The sequence below is a fragment of the Lepidochelys kempii genome, chromosome 6, assembly GCF_965140265.1.
Source record: "Lepidochelys kempii isolate rLepKem1 chromosome 6, rLepKem1.hap2, whole genome shotgun sequence".
NCBI lineage: Eukaryota > Metazoa > Chordata > Testudines > Cheloniidae > Lepidochelys > Lepidochelys kempii.
The window spans coordinates 64,131,187-64,144,652 of record NC_133261.1 but is presented as its reverse complement, the minus strand read 5'-3'; the positions used below and the strand labels follow the sequence as shown (position 1 = coordinate 64,144,652).

General features: G+C 41.5%; 1 protein-coding gene across 3 annotated transcripts in view; it reads left to right on the top strand.

The window, feature by feature from the left end:
* Positions 1–13,466, top strand: part of LOC140912946 (retinol dehydrogenase 12-like) — a 36,189-nt gene that overhangs the window by 357 nt on the left and 22,366 nt on the right. For 2 of the 3 annotated variants that reach the window (XM_073348403.1, XM_073348402.1), the window contains exons 2-7: positions 6,540–6,577; positions 7,339–7,618; positions 10,531–10,649; positions 11,709–11,864; positions 12,925–13,146; positions 13,288–13,392. In XM_073348403.1, the coding sequence (XP_073204504.1) occupies positions 7,539–7,618; positions 10,531–10,649; positions 11,709–11,864; positions 12,925–13,146; positions 13,288–13,392 (682 nt within the window). In that variant the 5' untranslated portion in view covers positions 6,540–6,577; positions 7,339–7,538. Of the gene's footprint in view, positions 1–6,539; positions 6,578–7,338; positions 7,619–10,530; positions 10,650–11,708; positions 11,865–12,924; positions 13,147–13,287; positions 13,393–13,466 lie in introns of those variants that run through there. The other variant, XM_073348404.1, reaches the window with a different exon arrangement.

The following is a 13,466-nucleotide window of genomic DNA, read 5'->3' as shown; positions in this document are numbered from 1 at the left end:
GATTTGGACTCAGATCAAAAGTGAATGTTGGGAAAAATTGTATTTAAAATACCCTTTGATGGTTTACAAGCCATTACTTGGCCCTCAGAATGATGGGGTGTCCACGGCCCTGGTAAAGTGTTGGGATCATTTGTGTAATGAGAATTCTAGAGTAGTTGTGTTTGACAGTATTGTGCTTGCTCCTTGTTTGCCTATGAATAACAATGTGGTGGGCGGGCCTTTATCACCGCTGGTAAAGTTCAGTTCTGAAGCAACAAAATTTGTTCAACAATTGCTGTGACCACGCACAGTCTATACCTGTTTCACCCCATTGCTTTGTGCAGGCAAGGAATGGAAAATGTGCAAGAGTCCTGCCCTGCAAGCACATTCAAGAGCAAGGTTTGAGGTGGTTTGCTCCCCTGAAAAATATAGCAAGGGTGTGCACATACCAGCAATCACAGAGAAACCTAGTATGTTGAGTTTGTTATGCTGTGTCATCCAATGCAGTAGCTTTGCATGTATATGAACCTAATTCAGGTTCTGGCTTGGCAGATCTTGAAACTGAAGTCTCCTGTCCAAGGAGATACATTACAGAAAGAGTCAATACAAACTTTCTCACATGGTTTAACAGTAGTGGTAAAAAAAGGAGTGGGTAAACTCTTGCTTCCCAACCTTAATTTTCAAATCATAATCATATCAGAAAAAGAACAGTTAATTTGTATGTATAATAATAATTAATACATGTATTCAGTCAATCCATACATGGAGTAGCATTAGATGCTTATTGCAGATTTTACAGGCCACTTATCTGGTGCTGGATGTAACCAGCCAATAGATGACTCACACAGCAGTTGTTGTGGTTGTACAGCCACAATTTGCTTGTCACAGGAAAATGGGAGTAACTAAAATCTTTATTTCTTAAATGAGAAGTGAGTAAACTCCATACTCTCCAAATGGGAGGAGGTAAAACTCTAATTATCCGTGGCCACTTTAGTGCTTAACACTGTACTTCAACTGTGACCTGGAGGACTCCCTTTAGGGTTAATAGTCTCTATGCCCCGTTCAGTAAGTTCTTCCTTACCCTTTGCTTAAAGGGGGTCCAAGAGGCAAAGAGTCCTATGGCACCTTATAGACCAACAGACGTATTGGAGCATGAGCTTTCGTGGGTGAATTCCCATTTTGTTGGATGCATATAGGGGTCCAAGTGGTGGTAGTTGTGGTGGTTGTTTTTGTGATGTGTACACCTGACCACAGGGAACTAGCCTGAGACCCTGTCATTCATCTCATGTAGGCCATCAAATGATTTCCTGCTCTCATCAACTGTGCTGCAACTCTCATCTTAGGAAGCAGAGTTCTTTCAGGAACTTCAAAGGTATCAAAGGATGCCCTCCTTCCCCCTCCCCCCCCATTCGGATTTTAGAATACAAAATTGGCTCCATTTTTGTCTTGCCAGTAGAATTGTTAAATTCCTTGAAACAAGAAGTGAAGTGTTAGAGCCCTGGCTGAGCTCTTCCTTATGGAAGATCACCTGCTGTATTGGTTGCAACTGTTGGATCTTGGGTGCTTCCAACCCTGCTGGGTCTGAGTAGCATTCAGAGACTGTCTCTATGTCTGGTCTTCAGACACACTCTCAGGGTAAAAAGAAAAGAAGTACTTGTGGCACCTTAGAGACTAACCAATTTATTTGAGCATGAGCTTTCATGAGCTACAGCTCACTGCATCCGATGAAGTGAGCTGTAGCTCACGAAAGCTCATGCTCAAATAAATTGGTTAGTCTCTAAGGTGCCACAAGTACTCCTTTTCTTTTTGCGAATACAGACTAACACGGCTGTTACTCTGAAAACTCTCAGGGTACAGACTCCAATGCTGGTATCCTCTCTTGGGATATAGAGCCCTGTTAACAGCTGCTCTAGCTTCGAAGGCAGAGTGTGGACCGCCCGAAGTTTCCCCAGTAGCTTAAGCACACCTTTCACCAGCGCTCCTCTTGCGCAAGCGCTCTGGGTTACAGTTTAATGCTTTGGGGACAACATGACAATTAAATGAAGGATCATGCTGACTTTGCAAAGGCACTTCATAACCATACGCATTTTACTCAGGAGAGCACAACAGCTTTACAGATCTATGGAAAAATAACAAGCATCTGAATGCAAACCCTTCCCTCCAGTCTTCACTCCTGGTTTGTGGTCAGTGTTTTTATGGGTTCCAGGGCTGTCCTGCACCTCATTCCTACTCAGTTTTCTCTTCCTGGTGATGGTCTATCTTGCTAAGGAGCTTGTCTCCTTTTAAAAGCAGTTTCTAATACCTTGTCTCTTCCTGTCCTTGCCCTGGGGTTTTTCCATTCTCTATTCCTCTGTCTGCTGCTGGCTACTGAGGATCATTAACAGTTCATAACTCTGCTGACAGTCTCCATTGTTCTGCCAGCAGGGGTGGATAAAAATGGATTTTTTTAAAAAAAATTAAAAAATCAGACTTTTTAAAATTAGATTTTTAAAACATTTAAATTAAATACAAGTATATTATTTTTTTAAAAATAAGCCTATTTATTTGAAATTGATAACCTATGTTAAGGCCTAAACTTCTTATAATTTATTAAAATAATTTAAATTATATACAAAAATAACATTCAAGCAGTATATGTTTGCTGCCAAGATTTAAAGAAAGTCAAACCCCTAAAATAGTGGAAGTCAATGGCTAAGGACCTGGAATCACAGTTTCTTGAAGTGCCAAACCATCTTTTGAAAGCAATAGCCTCTTCCACAGGTGCAGAGAGAATATTTTCTTCATTTCAGTTTATTAAACTAGTTCAGTTCAATGACTGGTTCATTCGAAATTAAGAACCCAATTGGAAGTTAAAAAAGCCGGAATGATTGTTTTTCTCTTCCAATATATGAATAAAATCTAGGTTTGAGAAGATGAGATCTTCTAAAACCTTGGATATTCACCAGAAATAATCACTTCAGTTCACTAATTATAGATAATACTTCCTTTGTTTAATAAATCAGTTTGCTTTAAATGGGAAACATCTTTTGATAAACTTTTTGATAAAGTTCTTTTCTTCTGTATCAGCATATTTTTTTTTAAAAAATGCTCATTTTGTACATTTTTAATTCAGTTGAAATTTCCTTCCAAAGAGAGCTTGACACAAATTACAAGTAAAATTTAATCCACTAATAAATAAGAAATTTATCAGTCACCATTTTGTAACATAATACAAATGTAAACATTAAGAATCTGAATAAATGTAAATTAAGCTATATAATTGCTTAAATAAACGTGTATAGATATGGGGTATCTCCTAGTTAGCAAAAAGAATCACAAATTTAATGTAAGGTCTATATTTAGTTGCAAATCAACATGTTTTAATGAAAAGGAGTACTTGTGGCACCTTAGAGACTAACCAATTTATTTGAGCATGAGCTTTCGTGAGCTACAGCTCGCTTCATCGGATGCATACCATGGAAACTGCAGAAGACATTATATACACACAGAGACCATGAAACAATACCTCCTCCCACCCCACTGTCCTGCTGGTAATAGCTTATCTAAAGTGATCATCAAGTTGGGCCATTTCCAGCACAAATCCAGGTTTTCTCACCCTCCGCCCCCCCCCCCCCCCACACACACACACAAACTCACTCTCCTGCTGGTAATAGCCCATCCAAAATGACCACTCTCTTCACAATGTGTATGATAATCAAGGTGGGCCATTTCCTGCACAAATCCAGGTTCTCTCACCCCCTCACCCCCCTCCAAAAACCACACACACAAACTCACTCTCCTGCTGGTAATAGCTTATCCAAAGTGACCACTCTCCCTACAATGTGCATGATAATCAAGGTGGGCCATTTCCAGCACAAATCCAGGTTTTCTCACGGTATGCATCCGATGAAGTGAGCTGTAGCTCACGAAAGCTCATGCTCAAATAAATTGGTTAGTCTCTAAGGTGCCACAAGTACTCCTTTTCTTTTTGTGAATACAGACTAACACGGCTGTTACTCTGAAACATATTTTAATGGTTACCAACTAATGAGAATCAATCTTAAAGAAAATAACTAATAAGTACAAATCAAGGTTTCCTGCTTACTGATTTAAGTCATGATTAAAATTGGAGATTTAAATCCCTTCAGTTTAAATCAATCCACCCTATCTGCTAAAATAAGGTTATTCAATTATTGATGGCTATTAATGGCCCTTTCTTTCAGAGTTGGCATTGTCAGGTTCATGCCATAAAATGGAAGATTTAATCCATATAAAAGGTCATATTGTATGAAATCTCTTTCTCGCTCAAATGGAATTCATAAATTTACATAGGCAGATTCCCCAAACTGTCACAAATACTTAAATGCCTGCATAATTAAGTAGGAGTGCCTACTATACAATGTAACTATTGTTAAATATCTAACTGGATTCATAGGGAAATTTTCTATTGTCCATGGTCACTGTGCAATTTTCAAATAGTTAGAACTTTGGTAAATCATAACCAAGCCAACCAAAAGCACCACTATTTCTTGGTGAGGACTGTGTTCATGCCAATTTTCAATTCTTGCTGGTTTGGTTTTATCTATGTTTAAAAATAATTATTAGAATTATTTTATAATTGGAAGTGTGTTTTTTCACAGTCTCATAATTCAAAAATGTCTGAAAGATATTTGTTTGCCCTTTCCAGAAAAATTCACTGCTGGGCATAGACTGAATATGGAAAACTAAAGTTGAATGTTTCAGAAAGTTATGAGTGTGAAATTAGGAAGTTATAAATGAAACTTTTTCAACTTTAATTATAGTGGTTGGTACCAGCCATCATAAATATACGTATGTGACATAAGCACTAGAAAACTTTTAATTTTAAAGGATGCTTGCAAACAAAACAAGTTATTTTCAAAATGACCTCTGTATCGGAAACTACAGATGTGTGTTTGCTATAGGTCCACTGAGAGCTGCCAGCTTTGGCCATCTATATATGAAAACACTGATCAGTAAAGTTCTGGTGAATTAAAGAAACTGGATTTTGATAGCTTCTTTTTTTGTAACCAGTGCCTGCACCTAAATCTTTAGAAAATGTGAAAAATCCAGAGCTGTCAGGGAAGCAAAGCAGACCCATTGCCCCAGATTCTAAATTCATTAAGTTCTCTTCTTCATTGGTAAAGGGCCCATTGGAGGAGGCAGCATGACCATCAGTTTAATTGTCTTGATCATTCATTCGGAAATGCCATACTTTCTCCTAGCTCTCTCTCCACACACGCGCAAAATCATCTACATTTTTTGAGAGCTAATAACAGAAACCTAGAAGTGGGGTTGAAGAAAGGTAATTTACTGACATCATTAGCATGATGTTTGAATGGGATCATGCTCCAAACAGTCCTGGAAGAGATGAGTCTTCCAGCCTGAGCTTTCTGCTCAGGTAGTTCCTTCTGCATAATTAAACCTGCAGAACTGCTGTTTTCTGAATTGTGTGTTTCTTTCTGAACATCCTGGCTGAGAGAAGAGCACTGTTCCTGGTGGCACAGATCCCTCAGCTTTATTTGTGTTTTAAGATGATAGTTCACCAAACAGGGTAGTACAAACACCAAAAAGAGACTAAACACAAATATTCATCTGGGAATTTCTAGTTTGGCCACTAGATGTAGTAGATGCCAATATAACGTAATTCATCTTAGAGCGATCAGAACTACTTCCTGCTTTGCTGGCTGTTCAGTGAGTGAAATGTGGATGTTGAACCTGTGTTTGAGATGTGCAACGTTTTGAAAAAGACTCATCTGGAAGCCGTGAAATGAAGTAGAGCTACATCATAACAAATCTGTGGCTGACCAGGGTGGCCTGGTTGTCACTATCCTGCACAGCATGTCACTTGGAACTTCATGATAACAGCATGGCTAGAACCCCAGTCCTGCTGCTACAAAAGGCCCAGACCTCCATCACTTGAGCAAAAGGACCCCAGGATTCTCTGAGTTGTTAGCAATATAGAGTCTGTGACACATTTTATCACTTCCGAGTGCATATACACACTAGCCAGTTAATTTAAATATCTTCAAATATTGCATTGAGAGCATGTCATAAATATAAATGGAAGGGAAAACCCCTTTAAAATCCCTCCTGGCCAGAGAAAAAAATCCTCTCACCTGTAAAGGGTTAAGAAGCTAAAGGTAACCTCACTGGCACCTGACCAAAATGACCAATGAGGAGACAAGATACTTTCAAAAGCTGGGAGGAGGGAGAGAAACAAAGGGTCTGGTCTGTCTGTATATATGCTGCTTTGCTGGGGATAGCCTAGGAGTGGAGTCTTAGAACTTTTAGTAAGTAATCTAGGTAGGTATGCATTAGATTATGATTTCTTGAAATGACTGAGAAAAGAATTGTGCTGAATAGAATAACTATTTCTGTCTGTGTATCTTTTTTGTAACTTAAAGTTTTGCCTAGAGGGGTTCTCTATGTTTTGAATCTAATTATCCTGTAAGGTATCTACCATCCTGATTTTACAGGGGGGATTTCTTTATTTATATTTACTTCTATTTTTATTAAAAGTCTTCTTGTAAGAAAACTGAATGCTTTTTCATTGTTCTCAGGTCCAAGGGTTTGGATCTGTGGTCACCTATGCAAATTGGTGAGGCTTTTTATCCAACATTTCCCAGGAAAGGGGGGGTGCAAATGTTGGGAGGATTGTTCTTAAGATCCAAGGGTCTGGGTCTGTAGTCACCTAGGCAAATTGGTGAGGCTTTTTACCAAACCTTGTCCAGAAAGGGGGGTGCAAGGTTTTGGGAAGTATTTTGGGGGGGAAAGATGTGTCCAAACAGTTCTTCCCCAGTAACCAGTATTAGTTTGGTGGTGGTAGCGACCAATCCAAGGACAAAGGGTGGAATATTTTGTACGTTAGGGAAGTTTTGACCTAAGCTGGTAAAGATAAGCTTAGGAGGTTTTTCATGCAGGTCCCCACATCTGTACCCTAGAGTTCAGAGTGGGGAAGGAACCTTGACAGAGCACTTTGATGCTTAGACCTCAGAATGCTTTATCAAGGTGGGTACTGTTAGCCCTGTTTTACAGGTTTGATGCAGAGAGAAAGTGAAATGACTTGCCTAAGGTCACTTAGTAAGGCAACACTAGAGTCCAGAATAGAGCCCAGGTTCTCTGGACTCTTAAGAGCACTTTATCTATCAGACCAGAAGTGCTGCTGACATTTAGCAAATGATAAAGCAAACCTCAGAAAGTTATAGAGTAGAGAACAAATGAACTCAGTGGCTAGGAAGTTATTGATCCTTTAGATCTAAGGAACTGACTTGCTTGCAGTTTTGTTTTATTTTGGGGGAGAAGGTATATCTTTCCCTGCAGAGAAATCACTGGGTATGACCCTTTGTTTTTTTCCACCAGTACTGCACATTGCCCAGACTGGGTTGTTGGACTACAACTCCCAGCACGGTGTGCTCTGCCTTTCTGCACACAAAGCTGATGGGTAGGACTACAACTCCCTGCATGCAATGCTCCCTAGCCGGTGTATTTCACTGGCCCTCCCTCATCTCTCATGAGAGACAAGAGTCACTGAAAGGGAGGACAAACAACAGACAGCAGCAATGCTAAACTGCTTGGTGACCGTGCTGGGAGTATTCATCTGTGTTCCCCTTCTCCTGTTCATGGCAGCTCCCTACATCAGGTCTGTATTAGATGATTGATTAGCTACTGTGTAAACCCTTTTACCCTTTAAAAAGCATGCACCTTTTTACTTCTGCTAAATGGGGATCCAGCAAGTGCATTCTTGGTAGAGAAGGCAGATCAGTTTATTAATTATTGCACTTAGAGAAAGATCGGGTAATATGCTAGATAATAAATGTGAACATCAAATCTCAAAGGAAGAGTTTCCAGGATTCTGAGACCTGGGTTTACGTTATCATGTTATCTGTGAGTCTTAAAACCTCTCCATTCCTCTTTATAAATGAAGCAGACTTAACAAGCAATTAAAGCAGGGAACTGGCAGCCAGGCTATGTTTGGTTTGAACCCTGCCTTTGCTGTCCATTCGCTTTGCGATCTTGGGCAAGCCTCTCTGTGCCTCAGTTTCCCCATCTGTAAAATGGAGCTTATAGATAATTTACCAAGATGTTATGAGGTTTACTATATTAATGTCTGTGCAGCACTTGAAAGGCATAAAAGTGCTGCATAAAAATAGTATGACAATAAATGCTTAGGGTAGAGTATTAAGTAAAAGAAGAAAGTTGTTTTCCTTCCAATACATTTTAATAGATTGCTTGCTTTTGGAAAGGGTTTGGACGGGGGATTCTTTTTTGACTTCATCAAGTTAAAATGTTAGTTAGACTAACCTTGAACCCTGTATCTAGGAAATAGTAGGGAGCAATGTTGTACTCACTCCTGATCTTGGGCTGGATTGAGACCTGCTGGGTATTTCTAGCTCTAATTTCTATGATTCTCTGAACCAATTCTCAGGTTAAAATAACCTTTTGTACTGTTAGCAATAAAATGACCATATTTCGCACCTAACCTGACCCCAAGGTAGCCACTTTAAATGCTTTGTAAACTTTCTATAATTGCCTTTTTGTTATCTCTGAGCTCTTTAAAGTTGATGTAAGGTGGCAACTTACTTTGGGAAATATGAAGTTTCAAAGAATTAAGAAGATAATTGTCAATCCATAAAAATGTGAAGGAAGAAGGCCAAATTTTCCCTTGCTGTAACCACGCTGTCTTGGTTGGAGTTACAGCTGGGACATCTGACCCAGTTCTTAGTCATGCAAATCAACTCAGGCTCTTTTAAATTCCTTTAGTGAGAATGGATTAGATTAGTTCACAAAAAGAAAAGGAGTACTTGTGGCACCTTAGAGACTAACCAATTTATTTGAGCATAAGCTTTCGTGAGCTACAGCTCACTTCATCGGATGCATACTGTGGAAAGTGTAGAAGAACATATTATATACACACAAAGCATGAAAAAATACCTCCTCCTACCCCACTCTCCTGCTGGTAATAGCTTATCTAAAGTGATCACTCTCCTTAAAATGTGTATGATAATCAAGGTGGGCCTTCTTAACCCCCACCCCCAACACACAAACTCACTCTCCTGCTGGTAATAGCTTATCCAAAGCGACCACTCTCCTTACATTGTGTATGATAATCAAGGTGGGCCATTTCCAGCACAAATCCAGGATTTAACAAGAACATCTGGGGGGGTAGGAAAAAACAAGGGGAAATAGGCTACATTGGATACAATTAACTTAGGCTTGACTAGAGACTGGAAGTGGCTTAGTCATTATGGAAGGTAGCCTATTTCCCCTTGTTTTTTCCTACCCTCCCCCCCCCGGATGTTCTTGTTAAACTCTGGATTTGTGCTGGAAATGGCCCACCTTGATTATCATACACAATGTAAGGAGAGTGGTCGCTTTGGATAAGCTATTTCCAGCAGGAGAGTGGGGTGGGAGGAGGTATTTTTTCATGCTTTGTGTGTATATAATAAGATCTTCTACACTTTCCATAGTATGCATCCGATGAAGTGAGCTGTAGCTCACGAAAGCTTATGCTCAAATAAATTGGTTAGTCTCTAAGGTGCCACAAGTACTCCTTTTCTTTTTGCGAATACAGACTAACACGGCTGTTACTCTGAAACCTAGATTAGTTCAGATGGTCTTGGTAAGAGGAAGATCATTGGATGATCTGTGAGAGAACTGATAGCAGCCAATAGGGTAACTCTCATCCCACTTATGTGCAAACTGCCAAGCTATTACACATCAGTGAAGAATTTACAACACCCAATAGAGAAATACAGGCCTGGGCTACAGTGTGTGTGTGTGTGTGTGTGTGTGGGAGGTTCGAACTAAGATACGCAACTTAAGTTGCGTATCTTAGTTCGACTTACCTGGCCATCCTCATGGCGGCGAGTCGACCGCGGCAGCTCCCCCGTCAACTCCCTTAATCCTGCTGCCTCTCGTTTACTCCTGCCTCTAGGCTGTGTATAGGCCTCTCTGCTCTGGGGCTGTGTACCACAGTCCCCTGTTACGTGGTGCTCATAACAAACCCTCAGCTGCATATATGCAGACATTGTGGTCCCCAGCTCTAGTGCATGCAGCATGACATGGAAAACTTCAGATCTATCCCCTGAACTAAATAAAGGAAGCTCTCGGCTAGGTGGCAGAGTACCAGGGCTTATGTCCCTGTTGGGCTGCAGCCACTGGAAACCAGGACTCAAGACCCCAGGACTCAAGTGCATTACATACCGATATATTTATAGCAGAGTGGGCAGCTTGGAATATTGTCTACTTCGGGGTGCAGAAGTTTGGAAGATGAATGGGAACCTGCATCAGTGGCTGTAATGACCTCTAAGAAGAGTGAGCAGTAGCTGGCCCCATGGAGGGAGTATAAGAAAACAGGAACGTGGAACTGGCAGTTTATGTAAATGTCCCCATGTCTTTCCAATTGTTCTGAACCCAGTAACTAAGTGGCTGGCTCAAAGCCAGCAAGCAGGACAACAGAACACTAAATGCCAGTCCCCAGGACTGAGCCTGATAACCAGAAAACTGTTCTTGTAAATCCCTAGTAGCTCCTCTTCTTGTCCTCTCTTCTAGGAGGTACATAGCAGGAGGGGTGTGTAAGTCAACAGCTAAGCTGAATGGGAAGGTGGTGGTAATCACGGGAGCAAACACAGGCATTGGAAAGGAGACAGCCAGAGATCTCGCACAAAGAGGCAAGTCACCTGTCCCTCTTCCACCTCCGAAAGTCCCTCTGTAATTTATATCTTCACCGGAAGTCATTGTTTTCTTCTCTGGAGCTAGGAGGGGATTATTTTGACAGCCCCATCTATACTACAACTATGATGGAGTTTGGAGACCTGGTTACATATGGTTGTCCTCTGACCCAGTAAAACACAGCTAAAATTTATAATGAAGATAGAATCAACCATGTCCTAGGAACTAGATTAGACCCCTGGGGAGCCCAGAGCTTTAATATAGAATCATAGGGTTAAAAGAGACTGCATGGGTCATCTTTTCTAATCCCCTACCAAGATGCAGGATTATTTGTGTCTATAACATGGTTATACATCCCGACGACACTTAAACTTTTAGCAATGCTGGAAGCAGGTCTCCTGACTCGATAATAATTTTACTGTAGGTGACCCTTATAGCTTCAGTACTGCACTTTGGTGGACTCCCAGACACACTTTCAGAACTTAGTCCATGGAAGTTAGCATGAGACCCCCTCCATCTGTGTGAGGCTGGGAACCAACTTAGTTTCATTGGTGTGTGTCTTTGTTACAGCATGGCTGAGGCTAACTAGGTTTAAAGCTATTTGGGCAACTACTATGGAGGGGGCTAAATTACATTCTTAATCATTTTAGAAACCGTGCCCTAGCCAAGGCCACCTAGGTGAAGGAGTCCATTCAAACCTTGGCCACTATGGTGAGACTACCAATGTGGGAGTCTGGTAGGACCAATATTGCTGGTTTTGTGCAGTGGACACCTTGCCCAAAAGGAGTTGGACAGAGATCCTTCAGGCTTGTTTCACACCAACCAAAGAACAGTCTTGAGAAGGTAGCACCCTTTGGTCGCTACCTAGCTGGGCTGGATTTAAGCTGGTAACTCAGAGTTAGAAAGGCTGTTTGACAACTAATCCCCTGACTTACCCACTTATTGCTCACAAATTTATCTGTAAACCTTTGGGTAGCCCACCTGCCTTTCTGTCCCGGCTCCCCACCCTGCCCCCACTGCTCATAGCCTGTATTTCTGCTGTCCTTTCCCCATTGCAGGTGCCAGGGTGATCATTGCCTGCAGAGACATGGCAAAGGGGGAAGCAGCAGCCTGTGAGATCCGAGCAGAGACAGGGAACCAACAAGTAATTGTGAAGAAGCTGGATCTGGCAGATACCAAGTCTATCCGAGAGTTTGCTGAGAACTTCCTAGCAGGTATGGCCCCTAGATACTGTCACACTTACTGTTAGGGGATGGTATTTGGTTAACACCAGCTCTGATCAAAAGGGCAGCTCTCTGCTCTTTAGTTCTGAAGAGCAAATGTGGTGTAGCAGACAGATCGACTTGGGAGTTGCAACAACTGGGTTCTATTCCAAGTTTTGTTATTGACTTGCTGTGGAACTTTGGGCAAGTCATGGCTTAACCAACTTGGTAAAATACTTTGAGAGCTGAATATGAAGGTCCTATATAAGTCCTCAGTATTATTATTAAAGTGACTGTGAAAATGCCCCTTTCTTATAGACTCATAGACTTTAAGGTCAGAAGGGACCATCATGATCATCTGGTCTGACCTTCTGCACATTGCAGGCCACAGAACCTCACCCACCCACTCCTGTAATAGACCCCAACCTCTGGCTGAGTTACTGAAGTCCTCAAATCATGATTTAAAGTCTTCAAGTTACAGAGAATCCACCATTTCCACTAGTTTAAACCTGCAAGTGACCTGTGCTCCATGTTGCAAAGGAAGGTGAGAAACCAATCTGCCAATCTGACCGAGGGAAAAATTCCTTCCCAACCCCAAATATGGTGATCAGTTAGACCCTGGGCATGTGGGCAAGACCCACCAACCAGAAACCCAGGAAAGAATTCTCTGTAGTAATTCAGAGACCTTCCCATCTAGTGCCATGTTACCAGCCATTGGAGATATTTGCTGTTAGCAGTCGCAGATTAGCTAAATGCCATTGTAGACAGTCTCTTCATATCATCCCCTCCATAAATTTACCAAGCTTAGCCTTGAAGCCGGTTAGGTTTTTGCCCCCACTACTCCCCTTAGAAGGCTGTTCCAGAACTTCATGCCTCTGGTGGTTAGAAACCTTTTTCTAATTTCAAGCCTAAACATGTTGATGGCCAGTTTGTATCCATTTGTTCTTGTGTCCACATTGGCACTTAAATAACTCCTCTCCCTCTCTGGTATTTATCCCTCTGATATATTTATTCTTACTTACTATATGAGTCCCAATTACTTTAACTGGAGTTGTTCCCTGTGATGACATAGGTTTATGCTGCCCCGAAGCAAGGCTGCAAAGTGGTAATAGTCTGTCCTGCACATATGGGCTGGACCAGTTCTACCCCACAACACTGCCAGCAATATTAAACCAGGAGGGAGGGCACACTGTTGCGAGTGGACTTTGTCAGACACTCCCCTGCTTGAAAAGATGCTGTTTGGTTTGTTTGCATGATGGGGAATCACCAAAGGCTGCAGTACTAGACTGGGGAGGTATCTTTTTTTATATTTTTGGAGGGGAGGGACAACCGCAGCTCAGTCAGCTCAAGTTCTCTGGCTGATCTATGCCATACTGGTGCTGGGCGGTTGTCAGGGGATCCCTGTTTAATGTGTCATCCCATCTGTTCCTTGCAGAGGAGAAGGAGCTACATATCCTCATTAACAATGCAGGTGTGATGCTGTGCCCTTACTCAAAGACAGCTGATGGCTTTGAGATACATCTGGGAGTCAATCACCTTGGTAAGCATCTGAGAGTTGGAGGTGGCAGGCAGAGCCGGCTGTGCCTTTTTAATAAATATTGGTGGCAAAAAATC